We start from the raw sequence: 24,269 nt of genomic DNA on the forward strand, positions 1-24,269 counted from the left end.
GATGATTTTGCCAACCAAGTAACATCAGACTGGAAGGGCAGTGAGAGACTGGCATGGGTTGCCCAGAGAGGTGGTAGATACCCCATCCCTGGAGACACTCAGTGTTGGGCTAGACGATGCTCTGAGCACTCTGGTGTAGCTGTAGGTTCCCTGTTCTCTGTTGCAGGAGAGTTGGATCAGCTGACCTTTTAGGGTCCTTTCCAACTCAAACAATTGTGATTCTAAAAAGAGAATAGCTTGCTGCATGACTGTGCCATGATGGAGAGCCCAGCAGCAAGTGCAGCTTTCTGCCCACAGTCCTGTGGCCACTCCTGTGTCATAGCTGCTCAGGGATCAGTGCTTTGTAGTGACACCAGTTTGTACAAGCTGACCTCTGCTGCCTAAGCCCAGCCTGCCCTGAGTCTGTGCTGCTGGTGGATGAAATCAGCGTAAATCTGAGCACTTCTATTTGCCATCTGGTTGGGTTTAGAGCATTTTGGTCATGCCTGGAGCAGAATAAGAAATCATTAAAAAAAAAAAATAAAATCCATGAGTGAAAATAGTAGTTCAGCTAACCTTGAGGAAAAAGTGGGTGCTCAGTTCAGCTGTGACAGGTGGTACAAATCAGTGTTTGTTTCAGAAGACTCACTCAGGCTCTTTGCTTTAAACCCTTGGATCACCTGTCTTGTCATTGTCTTGTTAGTTTGCATTGTATTTCACTAATAGCAACTGGAGCTGTGACTGGAGTCACCTGGAAGTGTTGCATCAAGACAGGGCAGTGCATCCCAGGGGCACTCTCACTGAGGTAGTGGTTCTTAGACACGTGTGGGTTTCTCTGTTCCTTGAAGTGTGACTGGAGTTTTCCCCTCGAACAAGCACAGGTGTCTTGTTGGGCTGCGCAGTCACTTTCAATACATCTCAGCCGCTTCAGTAATCACACATCCTTTTGGAGTAGGGAACTAAGGGCTGCTCATACAGACCTCCAGAGTTAAGGTGATTTTGTTACTAGGTCCTGTTTTCTTGCTGTTTCTCTCTCCCTGCTGTTGATTAGAGCTATAGTGGATCAGTTCGTTGGAGATGTGCAGCTTTTAAACTCTGTTCTGGGAACTTTCTTTCCATGAATTTTTCCCTTGTGCAACTCTCTTGTTCTCCTGGCTGGACTGGCAGTCACTGGTCTACTCCTAGAGTCCTGGGAAGAGTGAGGGAGCCCTAGAGGTGTAATGATTTTCTGGTCCCACAGAGTCTGTTCCCTCTGGCACAGGGTTGCAATGGTCACTGTTTAATTTGGAAAAGACTTGTTTTTCCTGTAGCGTGCACCATGCATGTTCTAGGGACATACTGAAAGCCATATGGAGCCATATTCTGACTCCACTCAGCAGTTATCCTAGCCCCCTGCATAGTAAATTATAGTCATTAGGCCTATTTTAGACAGGCATAGAGCAGCTGCGATTTGACCAGATCCCTGCTTTAACCTCTTGTGTATGCTCATTTCTGGGAGAGCAGGGTTCTCAGCCCATTCAGGAAGGTCTTAAAGAATACTCCATATTTTCTTTTCAGTGCCTAGAGCTGCTAATCTCAACAGCGCCTAAGAACTTTAAGTAGAAGGTGATACCAGGCTCCCAGGAAATAAGGATAATTACTCAATTCTCCATCTTCTGTGTCTTTTGTGCCTCACACCCAGCACTGTCTGGATCTTCCCTTCTGTGGTTTGAGAGGTTGCTCTTCCACCCTGCTGTGGGCACAGCTGTCATGGGTAGTGGAGTCAAGGGGATGGAGTGCTGCTTGTTTCCTTCGTTACCTCTTCTTTCTTCTCTGCAGCTCCTGCTCAGGCCCAAATTATCCATGCTGGGCAGGCGTGTGTGGTGAAGGAGGATAACATCAGTGAACGTGTTTACACGATTCGGGAAGGGGACACACTGGTCCTGCAGTGTCTGGTCACAGGACACCCCCGGCCACAGGTAAGACTTCAGTCTCACCTGTCAGCAGGATACCCAACTTTCTCCTGTACGTTGGAGCCAGGTAGAATCCTATAGCACAAATATTAACAGTTCAAACTGTGAAGAAGCCTTGTTTTCAAAGAATATGGTCCAAACTGCTTTTCAGGAGCCTATCCAAAACATCTAGTGGTATTCAGTATGTGAAGTTTCTCTCAAAATAGAAGAGCAGTCCATTGTACAATCCACCCTCAAACCTTTGACCCCACTTTTTACAAAAACCTGAGCAGGCTAGAGGAGGTTTGACCCACATGCTGACCACAGAAGTAGGTCCTTCATGGCTCATCTCTTTCTTATTCTCTGGAAGGGGGAACTTGCTTGGGGGAGTTGAGAAAGTTGTTTGTGGTGCACTCTGCAGAGCTCCACAAAGAGCCCACTGGTCCTTGCTTTAGAGCCACCAACCAGAGGCAGATTCAGACTTGCAGTGCTGGAGATGTTCATGCTGTGGTCAGCCTCAGCCCAGTGAGGAGGCTTGGGAGTGAATACATCTAACTGCTGCAGTCCTTCCTCAGGGTCCCTGATGGCTGCATAGCCTCAGTCCTATGCAACCCCCTCTGCACCCCTCAGATACTCAGAGCAGGCTGTTTCCATATCAGTGTGAATGGCGTCTATAAAGACGCTCAGTCAAGAGCATGGGTCTGCCTGCTCTTGGACAATGTGGAAGGCATGGCAGCTGGTGTGTGCTGGGAGGCAAGGTGTGCCAGAATACGCTCAAGGGATCCAAGTATGATATGTGCACCTTCTTGGCCCTCTTTTTCAGTCTTTCCAGTCAAAGATGTGCTGAGCAGTATACATTAGCGTATGTCAATCAACCCCTCCATGGACTTGCTTGTGAAGAGATGGTTTACTCAGAGGAGACAACAAAGGAGAAGGAGAGATTTTCAGCAGGATTTGAAATGGATTGTCCATCAAAGCATATCCAGGAAGCAATTAAAATATAAATAAATCTGAACCAAGCCAGCAAGAATGATCAGCCTAAACTTGTGTGGTGGGTGATAGCTGTGTAAATCAGAAGTGAGGAGGATGGCGAGGCTAGCTCTACCGAAGGATGTTGAACATGTGAGAAGATGCTGGCTGGTTGTGGAGATTTGAGCCTGAGAAGACAGATTTCTGTAGCAGAGTATGATGCAGACAGCATGCTTGTGGGCAACACTGAGGTGTGATATTGCCCAGATGCACGCAAGGGACTCTGTAATGCAGAACCAGGCATGACGAGGGAGGCTGGGACCTGTGTGCATTAAACATGGCATGTGTCCTATTTCTGCCCTCTCTCTTCACAGATAGATTTCTTTCCCAGCTAAGCTCTTTTCCTAACCTTTGTTTAATCTTTTCCTTCTTATCAGCCAGTCATTAAAGTATGAAAATGTGGCCAAAATACTTAAATGAGATTGAAATTGAAAAGATTAAAGAGCTGGCTGAAGTATTTTTGCAAACAGGAGACTTGATGCCCTCAGACAATTTCATAATAAGCCTACAAAGGCTAAATAAATCCTTGATCATTAGCTCCAAAGTCTGCTCAGCCTGGTGCTCTGAGACTGTGATTTAAACATGCCTGCCATTTCTAGAGTGCCAGCATCAATCAGGTGGTGGCAGTGAGCTTTAGGCAAAGCCTGGGGTAAGGGGTCAAGGAATCTGGTCCTTCCCATCCATCGCCAAAGTTAAATGAATGTCTGTCTCCTTTCTGTTGGCAGATCCTGTTGGATCCCAGCCCCAGAGACTACAAGGCGCAGGTGTGGGAGCCATCAGTGTCATCAGCCTTTAGAAGGGTAGTTTGTGATATAGACAGTCAATGGGCTGAAGCCATCTCACCCTTCTATCATCTGGGCTGTAGAAAATGAGGGCAAGCTTGTACGAATGCTGCTTAGACTGCACCTCATTACAGGTGTTAAAATAACCTTAGTCTTTAGAAGTGTTGTCCTCTTGCCACCATTCATTGTGAAATACTGTGTCACTATGTTGTCCCCATCAGTCAGGACCTTAAGTCACGTAACATACAGTCAGAAATCCAAGATATCCTGAAATCTGAAGGGATTCTTGTTTCTTTTCTTTTTCTGTTGTTTTAAAATCAAAGTAGAAGTTTGTATACTGCAGAAGGATGATGTATAAAAGTAACATACATGGGGTTCCCTGTGGGAAGGAGGCGAGAGCCAGATAGTGACAGCGGTTTCAACTTTGGAAAAGCAAACAGAAGAAATACCCTTGCTGTCCAGAGAAAGATGAAAGGGTGCTGACTGCAATAAAAGCTCTGTAGCTGTAAGCTGATGTCTTCTATAACTTCATGGCCTGCTAGCCACGTGGGATCCTGAGGCTTAACGCTGAAAGTCCTGTGCTGCTCTTACAGTGATATTAAACTAAGCAAGTTAGAGGACAAGAGCAGGAGTGATGAGTATGCTGTGTGTGTCTGTGTGATCTGAAGGATTATCCCAGGTGCTAGGACATGGGAATTGGTGATGGCTAAGAATTAGCAACTAGCCTGCAGAGACATACTGAGATCAGCAGTTGAACTTCGGTAGTCTGGTGGTGCTTCAGGGCCCGTTTCTATAAATGACTGGGTAGGGGGCAAAAGGGAGTCCTGCTGTCCCCTGGGATCTCTGGTTTCTGTCGCTGGTAGATTGTTTCTCTTTCTCGTGCAGGTGAGATGGACCAAAACAGCTGGCAGCGCGTCGGACAAATTCCAAGAGACGTCAGTGCTTAATGAGACCCTTCGGATTGAGAAGATCCAAAGGCTGCAGGGGGGCCGCTATTACTGTAAAGCAGAAAATGGGGTTGGGGTTCCTGCCATCAAGTCCATTCGAGTAGATGTGCAGTGTAAGTCGTTTAGTGGCAACCCAGATCTTCCCACAGTTCTACTGTGTGTCTCTGTCTTGCTGCGGGGCTGGTAGGGAGCTGCACTGCCCTAGGACTGTGTGCACCAAATTCAGTGGCAAAGGGACTGCTATGCTTTTTTTCCCTAGTGGTCAGATCCATCTGGGAAAAAGATGGCTCTGCCTGTCCATGCCAACACTCTTTTCTAGGTATTCTGATGTCTGCCACTACCAGAAGTTCTAGCACTAGTGTGGGATGTAGCATTGTTGATGGCTACTGCTGTCTTTGTCTTCATTTTGAAGCTGGCTTGGTTCTTGAAATCAGTACTACTTCAGATGTCTGGAGCATTTCTGAAACCCCATATCTCAAACTGCAGTGTGGTAGAAACAGCAAAAGATTCTGGGATGCATCTGAAGAAGCTGAGCTGTGAAAAGATAAATGTGAAGGAAACTACTGAGGATCCCTTGGTTTCAAAAGTGACTTAGTATTTCTCTGGCTGTTTGCAATGCCTGTCTATCTTGTGTTCTGGCAGTGCTATTAGGAGCTCTCCACCTTTGAAGGTTCTCATGCTGATTCTTGGGCATTCTTATATTTATTCTTGGGCAACTGTGGCCAAAAGAGGAGGTTAGGCTTGTCCTATACTTCCCAGATAAGAGGAATTGGTGTTTAAGGTCTAGGCAACTTTTGAAGAGGTTTGCCCTCTAGGATTAAGATTCTGCTCGTTGCTCTTGGCTATCCACTGTTCCAGATTCCTCCAACCCTATTAACCCCACATCCCTCTCCTCTTATCATCTGAGAAGATCCAGCAAAGGACTGATGCAGAAGTTGCAAGTGATTATAAAGTTCTTCTAGCAAGGTGGCCTTTTGTGCTGATGTAACTATTGTCAGCAGCCTTCAGGCTTAAAAACCCCAGGATGTGCTTGAAGTCTGGGCAGAGACTTCGCTTGCAGGAAACAGTGCCTGGTTGTATCCCTTTACCCCCACTATCCAGTCTTGAAATGAGAGCTAGTGTGTTCAAGCGCTGTGCTATGTTCTGTTTAGACTTTTGTGTCTGTACATGAAAATCCTTATGCTTGGTTTACCTCATGATCCACATTTGTGTTATCTAGCTTGGAGTGGTTTTCATCTCCCTTCCTTCCTTTCCCTACCCTGTACTGGTGGTAGTAGAGCATGAGCACCATCCCACAGATCAGGAGTATATGCATGAGTGTCCAACCTTTTGGCTTTCCTGGGTCACACTGAGTGACAAGGAATTGTCTTGAGTCATGTGTAAAATACGTAATATAGTTAGAGCATGTAAGCAACAAAACCTGTTTTTTTAATTTTTACTTTCTACTATTTTTTATTAAATCATTTTTTTAAAAGGGCAAAAAAATCATAAAACTAGCAGATGGGACACGTATGGCAGATCACTTCATCTGAGCCTCTTGCCACTTTGAATAGAATGAATATTACTTCATGGGCATTGTGTAGCTTTGTTGGAGAAGTCCTGACACCCACCAAGCTCTGCTTGGCTTCTCTGACCATTTTCTCTCTTGCATACAATAATTCTCCATATTAAAAGAGTCTTGTTTTTCTCAGTACTCAGTATGGCAACTTGTCAGAGTCTTTGTCTCTAGGAATTGGGCTATCGCAGGAGTCTCTCTTCATGGGCTATGGGAATTCCCTTTACTTCTGAGATGCAGACTGGAACTAGAGTGATGTAGCATCCTTGCGGTCCTTCATGCAGCTCTGACCTGTAGAACTGTGGGGCTAATGGGATGGCCAAGGGCTCTCTTATACTAACATCTACTCTGAAGATGGACTTGGTAATGCACCTCTGTTCTGCTCGCTTGGTTTTTGGGGAGGAGAATCTATTTTCTGCTAGTATTTGCAAATACGTATAAGGGAACACATAGGAACAGCCACAGTTTTTGTTGAACGCTCACCCTGGCAATCTTCATCTGAATGAACCAGAATTTGAAAACACAGCCCTCTTTTCCCCACATCCCTGTTTGTAGTTAGAGGTAAGAAATCACTCTCATTTGGACCTTGGTGTCTTTGACATCCAGTCCTAGTGTTCACTCATAGTATTAGACAGAAAGGTTGTGTGAAGAGCACTGTTGGTACCAAGAGGATATCAAACTAGAAGCACTAACCTGTGTAGCAAGTTATTCCTTTGCCCCAAGTGTGTGTTGAGTGAGACTTTAAAGTGTTGTTCAGATGCTGGCAGAGAGGCAGCTGCAGAGTGGAGTATTTTTATGTGCAAGAGAGGGAAAGAAAAAGAAAGAATAGATGTTTACAAGCTTATATTGCGCATGAAACATCCCATGTGATCTTCTCCATGAGCCGCCTTGGGCCAAATTTATCATTCGTGCAGCTCACTGACATCAGTGGCTTTACTCGTACATCAAGCACATGTGTATCGTCGTAGGTCTTATTTCAGCTTTTCTCAGGAGGACTAGGCTTACAGCTGACTGCTATTAAAGAAGGATGGAAAATTTGAAGGAGGAAAGGTCTAGCAAGAAAAAGGAAGGTAATATTTTCTATTTGGGGAGTAGCTGGGAACCAGCAGACTTGAATGGAGAGTGTCATCTTTGATGAAGGGAAGTGTTTTGCCATGCATCCTGCAGAGAAATGGGGCCTCAGAGTGGTGGTAGCTACTGAGTTATTCATATAAAGGATGAACAAATAAAGGGAGATTAAGGAATGCAGAAGAAAGACAGTGCCCAAAGTCCAAATCCAAGAGAATTTAGTGTAAAATTTAGTCATGACTATATGGAGAAAGCGCTTCATGGACAGGAGCTGTTTATCTCCACTTGTGTATGTTTTTCTACAGTCTTGGATGGTTTTTGTGTGTTTTGATTTTGTTTTCTCCTGCCTCGTCCACAGCTCTACTCATCTCTCTGAGCTATGTTATGGTCAAGCCAACAAGATACATCTTGCAAAAATATGCAAATCCAATAGTTAACACTTGTGATTCAGCAGAGAACATACGTTATTTGGATGACTCGTTAGCAGAAACTCATCTCTCCTCCCCCACTTCCTTCCTGGGAGCCAGACTTCCAAACTTGCAAATCTCTAAAATAACGTATCTTGAAAATTAGGTGACACAAAAGAGCTGGAGGTGATGGGCACGTGTCCTCTTCCTCTCTGCTGTTATGTGGAGAAGACAGTGCTGGCAACTGAAGGGCATTCTGGATATGTATGCTTCAGTTGTTTTTCAGTTGAAGATGGGTTCATAAAGCTTCTGAAAGTACAGAAGTGCTTCACTGAGCTCAACAGACTACTTTGAAGACAAAGCTTAAGGTCATGGGGCACACTTCAGTTTTAGAGGGCAAAGTTGTCCCAGCTTTTCAAATGGGATTTTTACATTTAATCCTATTCAATATCGAAGTGGTTCTGGAAGGGGAAAGATCCACGTCCTTAGAGGTTTTCTCTTTCTCTGTGCTTCCTCGGCTCCTTGATGTTCAGACAATGTCTGACGGGAGGGGAAAAAAAAAACGAAAAAATCTAACAAGGTAAATACCTCCTTTTTAGCAGGAAGGCAGTCAGGCAGCAGTGTGACCTGGATGGAAGCAGAAAAAGCAGAAAGTACCCTCCAAGTACCCTCCCTCCAGGGCTATTGCTTGTGTCCTTGCAAGTGAAGTTATTGATAACCACTGAATCAATGACAACAGTTGTGTGATGTGGATATGGTGAAGGAAGATTTGGAAGAACTAATTTCTGTAAAGGGAGAAAAGAACCTGATCAGTTTAGGAGTGAGTGATAGAGATGCAGTGAGTAAATGTTACTGAAGAGTCAGCACAAACATTGTGAAGGAGAAAATACAATACTTAAACTGGGCATAAGAGGGAAGTTATACACACCTATCGCTATGTTTTGCCTCTCGTGTTCTAGTGGCACTCCATCAAGACTTGCTGCTGTCTAGGACATTGATCTTGTCCTGGTTTCTATCCAAACCCCTTGACTTGTCAGCCATGGGGGGACTGACTTGTCAGTCAGAAGGGGACTGGAAGGTGGGAGCAGAGGAAATGAGGATGTGGTAGAGTTTCCTGGGATCCTTCCAACTTCTCGCTGAAGCTGATAATGGTGATTTTTGGGTGTGAGGTGTCATTGGTGGTCAGATGACCAGCCCATTGGTCAGACAGGTGTGTGGCAAACAGATGGTTTACTGGAATCTGCAAACCAGAGGGTGCTTTCTATTCTCTGAATGTTGTGTGGTGAGCGGGAGAATTCTGGCTTCTCCTGTCTGTTCCCTTTAGATGCTGTTAGTATTACCTGTCCTCAGATCAGTTCTAAATTCAGCAGTTGTCCTTGGCTAAATGAATGGGAGCTTCCCCTCTCCCCCACAGCCCCTGGAGCATCATCTGCTCTGCAGGCTGTACATGCAGACTGTGCTTCACTAACAACTGCTGCGGCCCTCCTTACCTTCCTTCCAGATCTAGATGAACCTGTCCTCACTGTTCATCAGACCATCAGCGATGTACGTGGCAGTTTCTACCAGGAGAAGACTGTCTTCCTCCGCTGCACCGTCAACTCCAACCCACCAGCTCGCTTCATATGGAAACGGGGAGCTGAGACGCTTTCCCACAGTCAGGACAATGGTGTAGGACATCTATGAACCCCTCTATACACAGGTGAAAAAAAGCAAACCTCCATGAGCTTGTGACGAACATCTTAATGTGATGTAGTGCCCTCTGTAGTGGATGGTATTTCTCTCTCTGTGTGGGTTACAATGGTGGGGAGAGGGTGATGGGCACTGCAAGGAGCACCAGTTTCGAAAGGGCTGGTAGTGCGTTCTTCTGTTTGCAGGTCCTCAGGGAGAAAGAGAAGCAGGAGAGGAAGAGGGAACATGACAGCCTAGTGTCCTTGACTTGGCGTTTCTTCCCCTTTTGGTACTGTCCTTGAGTACAGGATGCAATTTCCCTATTAAGTTTTACGTGGCTGTGGGGTGACTGAGACTGTTCTCCAAGTAAAAAATCTCAAGATGGGGTCTCCTCTAATTCTGTGCTGCTTTTTTCTTAAACAAGCACCCAAGTTTAATAAATAGGAGAAAGGGCTTCCTATTTAGCAGTGTGAGAGAATGGCAAGGATTGCAATGGGCTTGGTGAGGTAAATCATAAAATTGTTTGGGTTGGAAGGGACCCTAAAAGGCCATCTGGTCCAAGTCCCCTGCAATGAACAGGGACACCTATAGCTAGATCAAGGTGCTTAGAGAGCAGGCCAGCCTCACCTTCAGTGTCTCCAAAAGATAAAGATGTTTTCCAAAAGGCCACAAGCAGCAGAGGCTGGGCACTTTCTGACCATCTTATGACAAGGTTCCACATCGTCTCTGTTCACCTTACCTGCCTGTGCTGAACTTGCCCCTGCACAGCCATGTTATCCCCCTGAATGCCACTTTCTTCACAGTCACTTTGCTGATGACTCAGTGGGTGATTGAGGGGGTTTTTCTAGCTCTGAACTTCAGATGTCAGTCGGCACTAGAACTTAGGGAGGATGACTAGGATGGGTAGGAAGGGAGGGCTAGGAGGGCAGTTCCTGAGGGCACCTATTTCATCCCACATCCAGTTCTGCTCTCGGGCACTCCCAAAGCTGGGCCCTAAGCACATTGTGACTGAGTCTGATTTTTGAGCATGCCCCAGGCAACCTTTCAGTTAATGCAGGTGTGTTCATATTTTATTGAAACATGCTATTTCTGCAAGTCGTGGGAATGGGCAGCCGAATGGAAACACACAGGAGATTAGGAGAGAGCACAGTGCTTTGGGTTCCCAAGCAGATTGCAGAAATGCTGTAGATCAGTGCTGTTTTAGTCCTGAAGAGAGCTTTGTATCATCTGGTGCTCTGTGGTATCCAACCAGGACATCTCTGGCCTCAGAAGGAAGCCACTATGGGCACATCCAGCTTTCGTTAAGCTCCCTATGGTTAACAGGATACATTGCTTAGGAAGAGGATGTCGTAGGACTTGAGATGTTTTCTGCAGCTAAATAAGGCATTGGTGGAAGTTCACTGCAGTGCCAGGTTAACACATAAATGAACCCAAGCCCTGCAGCTCCAGTCAGGCAATGTTCCTGCCCTGATGAGCCTTTGGGTTGAGCAGAGTTGAAGTTAGGTGAAGCACATGTGGAGAGTAAAACCTTCCTGGAGCTCACATAAATTGTGCTTAACAAAGCATTCTTCACAGGGCTCGTAGAATTGTCTGAGACAGGCCAGATAAACTGCTATCAGAGACAGGTTTGGGTAGCCCTTTGCACTAGAAAGGACAAAGATTTTGCTGTTTAAGCTTTTAAAAACTTATTTATGCTGAAGGTTTATACACATTTACCCAACATTTACTAATCAATAAACTGGATACATACGACTGTATAAGTCACTAGCTGACATGTACGTTGTAAATGCCATCATTTGTGCAGCATAGCAACAAATCTTAGGGGACAGGACTTCCGTAGGGTTATTGGTCTCCTAGGTATTTATCTTCCTAATTTACTCAGTTCAAATCCTTGTTCTATGCATATTAGCATGCCTGAGCTCATCGTCCAGTCCCTTGAGGTTGCCTCAAGAGGATTTGTCATGCTGACACCTTCTCACATTTACAGGCAATTATGGAATGGTTTCTCCAAAAGGGATTTAGACAAGCACAAGGAGCACAGCAGCGACAAGCTGTCGTGAGAAGACGTATGAGTTGCAGGGTGTGCAAACCACAGGATGCATCTCTGAGCTTTCTGCATTCCATAAATAAAAATTTACGGAACACATCTATTGTTAATTTAACAACTTTATTCTGCTTTTATAACATGGAGTGTCAGCAAGTGATTCTTGTTTGTTGCCATAGCATGAGAAAAGGCTATCAAACTCAGTGCAGACACTCTGGATTTATGCCAGCATAAACGAGATTAGAATCTGAAGAAAAGAGATCAAAAGGGTTGGAAGGGGAGGGGGGGGGAAATATTTGAGTATTTCTCTGAATTATCTTTTTTGTTTTCCTGTACTGCAAATTTTTTTTTCTTTTGTGGCTTAACTATTGATCATGCCATATTTAGGTCAGCATCAGCCCTGGTTTACTTTGTTTTTGCAATGCTGAGACCCCATTGACTTTATTTAGGCTCCCACTGACATCTCAGCATGAGTTCAGGGGCTGTCCTTGGACATTTAAGGCTTTTTTCTTTCCATGAGATGATTGTGACAAGAGCTGAGAAGAAATTAAGGCTAGACCCATTCGGCACTGCTTCCAGGTTTTGTGACAGTCATTTGCTGGGTGTTTTGAGAAATTCTGGAGGTGGAGCAGTCCCTGCAAATGCTTTGTGTCTCCTTTGTGTATAGCTAGGAGGGTTTGGAGTCTGCACAGCTTCCTGAGGTTTGAATGGTTATTACTTGCAAGCTTTGGGCCTGATGATGGACTTGCAGCGATGAACTGTACTTTGTACACATACATCTTTCTCCTCTTTTCTGCCTGACTCCCAGGGTGAAACCAAAGTCCTGAAGCTGAAGAACCTGCGGCCCCAGGATTACGCCAGCTACACGTGCCAGGTGTCTGTCCGCAACGTCTGCAGCATCCCTGACAAATCAATCACCTTCCAGCTCACGAACACCACAGGTAATGCAGCAGCCTGCTGAGCAGTCATGGCCTCTCCAGGCCTACAGCCTTTAGAGAACCACCTCCATTTCACACAGGTAGCTGACTGTTGTAAATCCTTAAGGCAGGAGCTCTGTGGTCAGGGATGCTTTAATTTCTTGCAGCCAGTGCCTCTACCAGGCCTGCTGTGTGATCATTAAAGCAGACTATACGTAGGTGTTGAGGCACAACGGAGTTTTTAATCCAGACGCTGTTTTATTTATTTATAATTCTAAGTAATTTTAAAAATTTCGTACAGTCTGGAGCAAGGCAGCTGCTGCAGAAGTCCTTACAAATAATTCATCCATGTATGACTATGTGCTGCTTTGCAGTGCTACACTCAGAGCACTCCCAGCCCAGGGGTCCCGTGAGTACAGATGTTTTTGGAAGGCAAATATCTCTGGTGCCTTCCCAATAAATAAATCCTAGAACTGCACATGCACACTGATATCCATGCTGGCAGAGTCTGAGTGCACCTCCAGTTGCAAACAGAATCAATTTGGTACCTCTTGCTTGACATGCAACAGCTGAAAATCATGTACCAAATGCATTGCAAAAACCTGACTGCAACCAGTCCATTTAACAAGAAGAAAAAGAAACCACACCATTACAGAGTCCCCATTGTCTTGAATATTTTCAAATAATAAGTAAATGTCAGAAAGTTGCTTCTAGCTCTGGGGTATTCCATGATCAGAAAAGAAGGCAATGCAGGTGTTTGAATTATTCACCTCTCTCTTGTGTAGCACAAAGTAGTTTGTACCCCTGGTGTCATCTTTGTGCAGTGGAAACAGAACACTTTTGATGCTGACAACTGTTGATGGGATATTGTTGATACAGTATAAATTATGTTTATTGATCTGACTGAGCCCAGGGTGCTGAACAACAGATGCTTCATTTTATTTAGAAAGGAAAAAAAAAAGTGAACTATAGCTCATGTTGGAATAAAAATATTCCCCTTGTGGTAAGATCTGTGAGATCTTCTCAGGCAACTCATGTCACTTCCTGAGATTGTCTCAGAATGAAACCACAGAGAATGCAGGAATATTCCCTTTAAAAACCTGTGCTCATAATAAGGAAAGGGATCTCTGCCAGCTGCTATTTCCTGGTGTGGCTTTATCTTTGTAAAGTTCTAAAAAAAATAAAATAATAATAATAAAAAAAAAAGTCACATTTCTCTTCATGCCCCCTCCCCTCTTCCAGCCCAGCCCTTCGTTATAGCCCAGCCCTTTTATGGAGTGAATAGGGAAAATTTATTTTCAAGTTGTTGCCAGATCAGAAGCCAGCATACATCTGAATTCATAGAATCATTAAGGTGGGAAAAGATCTCTCAGATCATCTAGAGCAGCCATTGACCAACCCCTGCCATACACACTGACCATGTCTCTTAGTACCACATCCACACAGCTCTTGAACACCTCCAGGGATGGTGAGTGTACCACCTCCCTGGGCAACTCTGCCACTGCATCACCGCTCGTTAAGAGAATAAATTTCTACTAATATCCAACCTGGACTGCTCCTGGGATACCTTAGAGCCGTTACCTCTCATCCTATTAAACACCAGCTTATTAGGTACTTATCAGAACTCTGAACTTGGTTCGTATATCTTATGCATCTAGTGATCTTTTTCTTGTGCTTTAGCTGTAAATGCATGTTTATAAATGGTTATAAAGGAGCCTGACACCACAAGCTCAAAGACTATGGATAATGTGTTCCCATTAAATTGTTTCAAGAGCTACACATGAAAATGAAGCTGGCATTGCACTAAAGGTAGGGTTTGTATTAAATAGCATGAGAATGTTTATCATTAAATATTATCTGGCTTACTTACAATGTTGGTAGTGTTGTGCACAGGTGAGAAAATACTGTAAAAAGAAATTGTAATTCTCTCCTTGTTTTGCATAGATCTCTTCCTCTTGTGTTCATACAGTGGCAGCTTCCATAGCCTCCTTCCCTCAGGATGCCCTTGCAACTGAAAAGGGTCCAAAGGGCGCAGAGGTGCATGGAAATCAATCTCTTAAACATTTATAGACCCAGCTGCAATTGACTGTGAGAGGAACTAGTGGAACAAGGGAATCTGCTCTTCTCAGTCTGTTTGCTCCTCAGACAGTTCACTTCTGCTCCCTGGGCAGTTGCCTTTAGGCAGACCACAGTGTCCAGCCTAGAGACGTGCTTCTCCCCAACCCAGCGTCAGAGGCTTGGCCCTCTCAGCAGGCAGAGAGCTCTCAGTCTGCAGCCTCAGCAGGAAGGAGACTTTCCTTGCTGCTGTCCTGTGGCTCTGGAGCAGCAGGTTGGATCCAGCAGAACCGCGGCGCCAACTCAGCACCAGGCTGTCATTGCTTGCTCCAGCAGGGCAGGGCTGATGTTTTCTCTTTCCTTGATTTCTGCAAAATTAAGCAGCCCAGCTGGTTAATTCTCCTGCAGTTTTACTGCAGCAAATTGGACTTCAAAGGGAATTGAAAGCGACTCTTTGTTTTTAATGGTCCCCTTGCTTCTCTGCAGACTCTGCCAGCAGGTTTTCTGAGCCAAGAACAAAAGGAATTGCCACAGGTTACAAATAAATGAGATTCATCTCATGCATAACAATGTCTGCAGCTTGTTAACCCTTATCTACTGATAGGAGTGGGAGTGAGATCCCATGCAGACTGCCACAGCCAGGGCTCCATTTCGGGACTATGGAGGCTCTCTGCTTCAAGCTGTGTGGGTGGCAGCTTTGCAGCTTTTCTGCTTCCAATCTTACATGCACATACAATGCAGTGCTTGCCCAATGCATCACTTCTTTTCCATGCTTCTTTGCCCAGATCATGTTACAGCTTTGCAAGATGAGTGTTGGTCCTATCTGCACATCAAGCAACACAGGATCCCAAAATCTTAACCAAAGGCTGCAGGAGTTCTTGTTCATGCTCACCAACTGACATCTTTTTGGATGTAAGCAGGTTTCAACCTTTCTCTAGCTCTGATGTAGATGCATTTACAAGCAAGATGCTGCTTCTATCAGCTTGTCTGTGCCCTTGACTGAGACCTGTTCAGTGTCAGGGGGCAGGAACAGCTATATGGTATCAACTGTATTCCTTCTTGCCACAGAAAAGTATCCTGTCTAGGCCACAGTCTGTTGAGTTATTTTGTATCTGGGTTTCACCAAGTTTCATGAGATCATCTGGAGCTCAGAGAGGACAAATCCTTGCTTTGTCACTTAATGAGCCTTTGGGCATGGGCTTCTCTCCTGGAATGCTGGAAGTAATCATAGGTCCTGAGTGCAGGCTGTTGCCTCTCAAAATTCAAGGGCTCCAACCCCAGGCTTCAAAATGGCCAGGAGTGCAGGAGGCAGAGGAGTAGCCCTCGTCCTTAAGCATAGCTGTCCACACCTGGTGCAAAAAGCACATGCCACGGCCAGGATGAGGGCATTGCATTTGGTGTGCTAATGCAGTATTCCAGCATAGCAGTAGTTGCAGTGCTAAATTATGGTGCAGGTGCTGAGGAGGGAGCGCTCCTTGTCTTGTTTGTACGAGCTGTAATTCAGAGATCCAACACTAACCCAGCACAGCTCATTAACACAGGTCCAGGGAGAGAGAGGCTGAAATAATGATGCTGTTAAATCAAGCTTCATGAATATGGAACAATGTCTTATTTTGCATTATTATGGCAGTTACTTAAAACATACTCCCAGCCTTTGTGCTGTGGACTGCTACTTTCTCAGCTCTGTCTGGATGGAGCCAGCAGTGATGCTGACAAGGGCTTTAAAAAGCTTGTCTTGGGATGAGGCAGAGAATGCAAAGGGAGGATGTGATGAAACTGAGAATACAAGGGGAGGAGTTTGGGATCAGTCTGGGGAGAGAGGTGTAGTCAGAAGAGTGCAGAAATAAAATAAGTCAAAACCTATATAGTAGGTTATTCAAAGGAAAAGTTGTCTAGACATTTTGAATCATTCCCAATTGTTCAGCTGTGTATGAAAGAGCATCCCAGGACTTGCTCTGCAGGCCAAAAGGGAAATCTATTTGATACCTGTGTGATGGGTGCAGAGTTGCTATTCATGGTCTGGTTTTCCAGACCATGAATTTTCCATTGCCAAACTGCATCTTATTGTCTTTTCTATCTGTGCAAGGAGTGTTTGTCAGGCTTTTCTCCTGAATTGAGTCCTAAGCCTAGAGAACTTGCAGTGAACAATCTTAAAATACTATCCTTAGCTGTGTCCCCTTTCTGAGCAATGGCTGTGGGGTGCTTTAAGTACGGTCTCTGTTCTGGGTTGTCTGGAGGCCCTGCTTGCAGTTTCCTAACCGTAGAAGAGAAGGATGCTTTAACTCAAAAAGATGTTAGCAATAATGCTTTTTATCTGTAATGAATTAATGAGTCCCTACAGCTCTCTTTTCTCAAACCAGCTAACTTCAAGAAGAAACCCTAGAAAGAATGAAGCTGTTCACAGGTGAGCAGACAGGTCCTTTTCAAGCTTAGAAGTGTCCCTCTTTGTCCTCTTCCAGCCCCACCTGCTCTGAAACTGTCAGTCAATGAAACATTGGTGGTCAACCCTGGTGACAACATCACTATGCAGTGCTCTCTGACAGGCGGTGACCCACTGCCAGAGGTGCTTTGGTCTCATTCTCCCGGCCTGCTGCCTCCCAGCAGCCTTGTGCAAGGAGGCAACCTCACCATCTGGAGGATCCGCGTGGAGGACTCAGGATACTACAACTGCACAGCCATAAACAACGTGGGGAACCCAGCAAAGAAGACAGTGAACCTACTGGTGCGGTGTAAGTTGCTCTTTTTCTCAGAGGAGGAGTTAGATTTGCATTTCCCCTGAGTGTCCTTGTACAACTAAGGGTCTGGGATGCTTAGCAGAAATCAGTACTCTGGAGAAGCTGTTGTGCAAGCTTCTGTGCTCCCAGATCAAGAGCTATGCTTTGGCTGTTCACAGCCTCATCCTAGGCTGCATCACTGTCCTGGGCTAGACAGAGATCCCAGTCTTCCAGGTGTGAGGCGTTGGGGATCTCTTGTAGGAGCTTAGCTAGGGAAGGTCTTGGGACATATATGTTGCACAGAGATGCTGCCCTCCAAAGGAGTAAAGGGCTGTTGTCTTGTGCCATGTGAGGCTCTTTGCTGTCCCTAAATGGTTTTGCACTTGTATTCATCCCAGCCATGAAGAATGCCACGTTCCAAATCACCCCTGATGTGATCAAAGAGAGTGAGACCATCCAGTTAGGGCAGGACTTGAAACTCTCATGCCACGTGGATGCTGTCCCCCAGGAGAAGGTTGTCTACTCCTGGTACAAGAATGGGAAACCAGCCAGGTTCTCAGACCGGTTACTCATCACCAGGAATGACCCTGAACTCCCGCCTGTGACCTGCAGCTTGGAGATCATCGACCTGAGGTTCAGTGACTACGGCACCTACCTGTGTGTGGCCACCTTCCAGGGAGCACCCATTCCTGACCTCAGCGTGGAGGTGAACATCTCCTCAGAGACAGGTGAGCCTTTCTCTGACATCTGGGGACCTTCTGGACATCACATCCTCCACCTCCATCCCACAGTTTTAGAGTAAGACTGTTCAAAGAAGGCACCAGATTGTGCAGGAAGAAAGAGGAAATGATATTTCACCAAATTTCAGAAGTCCTTTTGCTTAGAAGGGAGTAAAAGAAAAAAGAAAGCTGTTCTTTGCTTTCTTTGGCATAGCTTATGAGGAATATTTTCAAAGCTATGATCAGAAGATTGGTATCATCTGTTATAGCAAATTCTGTGAAAAGATTTAATGTTTACTAGATTGCAATTTCAATCTGTCTTGGGTACTCTCTGCAGGACTCCATGTGTTATAAATGCCCCTTGTGTTATATATACCTTTAAAACCAGGGTCAAAATCTCACCCTATGGCTTGGTGAGGATAGCCCTAAGATATAGGCAAGTTTGAGAGTCTCTCTGGGGACTAAAATTCAGAGTCTCAGAGCTGCATCTTTGCTTCTGGAAAAGCTGGTGGATCCAGCTGTACCCTCCAACACATCTATGTCATCCTGCTGTCTTTCCAGAACCTTGAGAGTATGGCACAACGCAAGTAATCTGGCGAGGGCAGCCAGCTGCTCATAGAGCTTGTCCTAAACCTTCATAAGAAGTTTATTCTCAGTCTCTGGTTGTGCTGAATCTATTATTTGGGCTGGTCCCGATGCCATTTCTGGACCTTTATTGCTTCAGCACTCCAGCAGAAAGCGGTGCTGTACTGCTTCTGCTGATTCAGGAATCTGTCTCAGCAGAAATGCTGGGATCAGTCTCTTCCCAGGGGACTTAAGTCACATTCGCCAGCAGCGTGGAGACCGAACCCTCACCTTGCTATGGACCTGAAAGACACCATGACTAGTGATTCCACTCTGCTAGCAACCCCTTTGTCCTGTGGGTCTTGTGTGAGGTCGCCGCCACTGGGAGTAATTCTTTTTGCCCAAGAGCAGTGGATGGCAAAGTGCAGTTGTGTTTAAGGATACAAAAGGTGGGAGGCAGCAAAGAGCTGGGAGACCCTGGATGATCCCACTAAAGAGCTGGGCAGTGTCTGTTGGCACAGGGGTTGGCTCAAGTTCCCAAAGGAGGTGTCTGCAGCAGCTGCTCCGTGCTGGTGGAGTGTGAGAGCCATACACTCACATCAGTAATGGTGGAGAAGGTCATCCTGGAGCACTCTGAAGCCTCACTTCAGCAGCTTGGTCCACCAAAACTCCTTTTGTGACTGAGGGGAGTGAAGGCCATTGTCCTTGCTGGAGCAGCCCTCCACATAGCTTGAGCCCACCACCAGCAATGAAACCACATCCAACATGGTTCCTGCATGAAATCTTGGTGGGTTTTCCCCTGAGTGCAGGATCTGTGCAGAAGAGCAGCAGCGGCAGTTCCACATTTCCCAACAAGAAAGGCCTGAGCTTGCCAAGGTGGCTGCTTCCACTGAGTGCTCTGAGGAGACAGCTTTAATTAAAAAAATCTCCAAATGCAATTTTCAGCTTTTCCCCATGGAGAAAATTACCTCTCGCCAGGTGAGTGGCTGTTGGCACTGTTGGTGGTGAGAGTGCTGTCGTCCATCGCATTGCACAGGACAGGGTGTGATGTTTCCCCAGCCCATGGGAGACTTGCAAATTGAAAATGCGGCCTCCTTGTTGCACTGGGAGGTCACTGCTAAGGGAGATGGGGCTGGATCCATCCTAAATCTGCTTTAAAGCAGCTGTAGGCTGTAATGTGTGCAATTAGTTTAGCAAATTCTTCCTTGCTGGAACTGAATTGAGCTAATATTGGTCAGGCCAGCTTGTTACAGCCTCTGTAGTCCTAAACTTTGCTTTAAATGGAAATGAATTACATAGCCCTCGTGGTTATGGAAGTGTCAATCTGAGTGTCACCATTGTCAGCTGGAAGGGCTGAAAGAGGAGCTTTCAGAAAACGATTGCTGCCCTTCCAACTCAAATGATTCTATGACTGTGTATTTACTTCAGTTGAACAGTTAACTCAGAAGCCTAATACAAATTAAATGTCAACGTTACATGGATTTTAGCATGAGCTTTCCCTTCCTGGGCCTTTGGTGAATGTGGAGATATGAACAACAAACTTCCCCTAGAACCTCTCCCCCCTTCTGCTTGGACTTCTTTTGAGCTGTTTGTCAGCAGTTTTGTTTGCTGTCTGAGAGCTGGGTTTTTCTTGAGCATTTCAGTGCCTCTAGCTCTAGCTAGACAGCAGTTCTGCTGGGTGAACTTGTGATGCACAGGAGTGATATTTGCTGAGACCTCTCTCTCTGGAGTGAGCCGGAGATGTTCAACACACTGTGAATCTCAATGTAGAGTAAACAAAGACGCTTAACAGAGATGGCTCCTTACTGTGGTTTAGCAGCAAACAGAAGTCCTGGGTGTCTGAAAAGGCTGGAGGTTTACTAAGCACTAATCCTATAAATCTGTTTCTGTCTAACCTCTATAAGAGGACTAGATGCCTTTGCAGAGACATCTATTTCTTGGTCAAAAGTTTGCAGTTCGATTTAGGAAATTTACTGACCAGAAATAGATCAAAAAGGCTTTTGCAGTAAGAGGTGGGAGCTGGCAAAACGTTCCAAGAGAGCTGGCAGTTGCCATTGACACTGGGGTAAATTTTTTGAGAACTTGGGATCTTCCTTGGTACCATGCAGCTCCAGACTCTGTAGGGTGGTTTACACGGGCAGTGTGTTCCTGTAGGGGTTGCAGTAATACTATCAGTGTCAAGTTGAGTTCAGGGCTGCTGGTGTGATGCAGGTACAAGCATCTTGGGAGTGTTTTTTGCTTACTGGAAACCAAGTGTAAAACCCGTCCCTTTTTATCTCCCTTTTAGTGCCGCCAACCATCAGTGTCCCCAAGGGTCAGTCTACCATCACCGTCCGGGAGGGCTCCAGGGCTGAGCTGCAGTGTGAGGTTCGAGGGAAGCCTAAGCCACCCATCATCTGGTCCCGAGTAGATAAGGAAACCCCCATGCCTTCAGGGACAATGACAGTGGAGGCGTATGATGGGAAGCTGCGCCTGGAGAGTGTCAGCCGAGAAATGAGCGGGACCTATAAGTGCCAGACAGCCAGGTACAATGGCTTTAACATCAGACCACGGGAAGCCCTGGTGCAGCTCAACGTGCAGTGTGAGTATAACATATAAGCGGAATACCGGTCTGAATGCCTGTGTGAATGTAAGCCTGTGGGCAAAGCATCTCTGTCATACCGAGTGCTGCTTTCAGGCAGGGCTGGCCTTTCTTACTGGGCTGAGATGACACGTCTCTTTTATCTGAAGACCTTTGTACAGTTTGTATTTAATTGGCCTGGCTGTAAAGACAAGAGTAGAATACTATACGGGCAGTGTGTTGCAAGTGGAAGAGAAGGGTGTTGTCTGTGTTTGTACACAATATTTTTCCATTTCCCTATCAGTCAACTATTGCAAAACAGCTGCTTTGCAAAATGTGCATTGAGGGCATATTAAAAAGGTTGTGAAGTCAGAACTGTTCACAAGATAGCAAATGAATGTCAGTTATGCCATTTCTACCTCATAACCCTTTCTGCATCTTAGTTTCCCCAACCTGAACCATTTTGCCTGGAAAGCAGCACTAGGCAGATCCTCACATGGACTGCATAATTCCAAACAGTTTCCATGCAGAGTGTGTGAGCAACAGAAAACTGATTCTTAGCATGTGGTGTATTGAATGATTTCAGTGATGGGCGGTGTTCCCAGCCTTGCTTTGACCAGTATATCTGTGCATAAAGGTGAGTGCTGCCTCTCTCCTCCCTGGCTCACTCTCCAGGGAAAGGAGAAACAGGACTGGAGCAGATAACCTGTCTGAAGCCAAGCAGGCACACTGCTGACAGATGCAAGCTGTTGGGAGCACAGCAGTAACAAAAGTGTTCCATATCCTTCAGGTATATTGGAGTATTGTAAGATTCGCCTTAAAAAACAGTCTGTCTGTCCATTTGTGAGCACTCCAGCAATTGAATTACAGGATGGGGAAACGTGTGCAGGTTTTCATGAAGTGGAAATGTATGTGGAGAAGATTCCGTTCAGGGTGGTTATGGGTGCTTTGATTTAAGCTGTTTTGGAAAGCAAGCTGGGATGAGCATATGGTGCATGGGAGGACACAGGAGGGAGAGTGATCCTCACCCCAACAACTGATGGAGGTACAGCAAAGTCTCACTCTGGAGCAAAGAACAATCAGATCTGCTAGAGTCCCCAGTTCTTTGCTGGAGTTGGAAAGTGATGCTGTCCCCACCGTATGGCACTGCAGAGGGAGAGGCAGTGCCCAGCCTGAGATGAATTCAGGCTTGATAGGTAGTTTGGAGGGGAATCACAGCCGTATGTCTTGAGTTGGAGTGGGTAGACACAATTCTCCATGCAACAGATGGTAGGTAGAAGCCTGAAGTTGTTGCACGTTAGTATGCCCGTGGTGTGATTGACCCACAAGAGGGAAAAAAATTGAACTTCTGTATAAAGAGTAACTCAACATACTCTTCCTATAACTTTTCCTGAAGCCAAGCAATGTTTTGTTGTGATCTAGCCCAAGTAGCAACAGCATGGTCCATGCATGATAAACAAACCGTGAAACAAGAAAGTAAGGCAAGAAGTGCCTCCTTTGCTCTTATATCCCCTTTAAAAAATGGGAGGAAAAAAAGCCAACAGCAAACAGCACAGTCCCTGTTTATGCCTCTCATCCTTGTTTGAGCAGCTGGAAGGAGGTGGGTGCAGTGGCGGGGCCGCAGTGGTTAATTGAAACGTTGCTCTGCAGTGTGAGGAGCTCATTAGTCCGGTCGCTTGTTCTGGAATTCTCATCATATCAGAAATGGGGATCGTGTGGCTTCTGCAGCCTCCGTGATGAGTGCTTCCCACTGGTGGGCCTGGTTAGGTGATATGCATCCACAGAGCTGCATGTGCCCGCCCGCGTGTGTGTGTGCATGCAGACGTGCCTCTCTGTGTGTCTGGGTGAGCTCCTTTTGAACCGGCTCGCTCAAGGGAAGAGCGAAATCTGAGTGATAATGTGGCTGTTTCTCTGATTTGCTCCAAAGCTAAAGTTGCAAAATCAATACAGCAGATCTGATTAGATGTCAGAACCTGTTTCTGTGTTTCTTTTTTCTTTTCCTTTTCTCCCCTTGCCCTCATGCATATAGTTACGTATTGTAGCAAACCAGCCCAGAAATAGGCTTTGCCAACTGCACTGCAGTATTGGAAAAGAGAGCAAGAAGACAAAAAGAACAAGTCAGCTGTCACAAAAAATGGTTCTTATTATTTTTTACATTTTGCAAGCAGAAAAAGATGTTCTTTTATCTTATGAGCAGTAATTGTCTATCATCAACTCTCTGACAGGCTGGCTAGTCTGCTCCCTGAACTTCTTGGTCTGAACTGTAGGGGGTTGGAAGATTAATAAGTTCATGAAAGTCCTTACAGCCTCATAGGTTTGTGGTTAGGATCAAGAAATGTTATATACTGGTTAGAGGGAGAGATTGGGCTCTGCAGAACTCCTGGGGATCTAGCTACCATTCAGTGTGACAATTTCTCGTCTTTTCCCATTTCTTTAAATCAGGAATAAAACTGCTCTGTCTCTTCGAGGATTTGCGAGGCATAATAAACATAGCACTTTGAAATCTTGGAACAAAAATAGCCATGTAAGGGCAGAGTGCTGCTGTTAATAATATCAACGCTATTGTTAATGCTGTTGTTGAGCCTTTTTTCTAGGATTAGGTACTTGCTCAAGAAAATCCTGGCAAAAAAATGAATCCTATGCAGAGGCGGGTTTGTATTGAGGTCTGGGTCACTCTGCGCAGGTGAGATCAGCATAAGGCTGTAAAACACCCTCTGGAGTTGAAAATGTACAGCTCTCTGTGCATTTTGGATTAGAAAGTATAGTATGAGCCAACACGTATGAAAAGAGGAAAGAAAGTCTCTGTGTGCATCAGTGAAAAGGATGTTGCCTAGATGCAAATTTAGCGACTACATAATGTAAAAGAAAAAAAGTAATAATAAAAATCTGTGCATTCTGAAAGCCTGGTCAAAATAGCATTTCCATAAATTGCGAAGAGCAGGAGTAATGCAAAACTCTAGCTATTGCAAGAGCTGGTCTTTGAGACAACTTTCTCTTATTGTGGTGATATTACATTTGTTCTGTTAGAGTCTCACATAATAGCATAGTGCAAATTGCAATCCCAGTACACTGTTCTGCTTGCATGATTATGTGCCAGCCCTAATGCTTTGCCAGTGCTGACCATCATGTTACATACTTCTGGACAGCTTTGTCAAAGTCCAGCTCAGCCCTACCCTCCTCATCACACAATCCTTAATGCATCTCCTCCAGGGAATATTTATGTAGTTCAGTCTGAACAATGATGCTGTTTCTCATCTGCACACTGCAGGTGATGTCTAGGCAGAAGGAAACGCTAGAGAATGAATAAGATGGCCTGAGAACTTGACCCCC

The 24,269-nt window shown here is 45.4% G+C and overlaps 1 protein-coding gene across 1 annotated transcript in view; it reads left to right on the plus strand.

Annotated features, from left to right (window-relative positions):
- MDGA1 (MAM domain containing glycosylphosphatidylinositol anchor 1) overlaps nt 1-24,269 on the plus strand; it is a 103,398-nt gene that overhangs the window by 15,543 nt on the left and 63,586 nt on the right. Inside the window, 8 exon segments of the mRNA XM_031552185.1 lie at nt 1,737-1,937; nt 4,607-4,781; nt 9,200-9,369; nt 9,371-9,397; nt 12,219-12,351; nt 16,842-17,111; nt 17,495-17,824; nt 20,667-20,960. Coding sequence (XP_031408045.1) covers nt 1,737-1,937; nt 4,607-4,781; nt 9,200-9,369; nt 9,371-9,397; nt 12,219-12,351; nt 16,842-17,111; nt 17,495-17,824; nt 20,667-20,960 — 1,600 coding nt within the window.

The sequence above is a fragment of the Meleagris gallopavo genome, chromosome 2 (assembly GCF_000146605.3).
Source record: "Meleagris gallopavo isolate NT-WF06-2002-E0010 breed Aviagen turkey brand Nicholas breeding stock chromosome 2, Turkey_5.1, whole genome shotgun sequence".
In the NCBI taxonomy this organism is placed as follows: domain Eukaryota; kingdom Metazoa; phylum Chordata; class Aves; order Galliformes; family Phasianidae; genus Meleagris; species Meleagris gallopavo.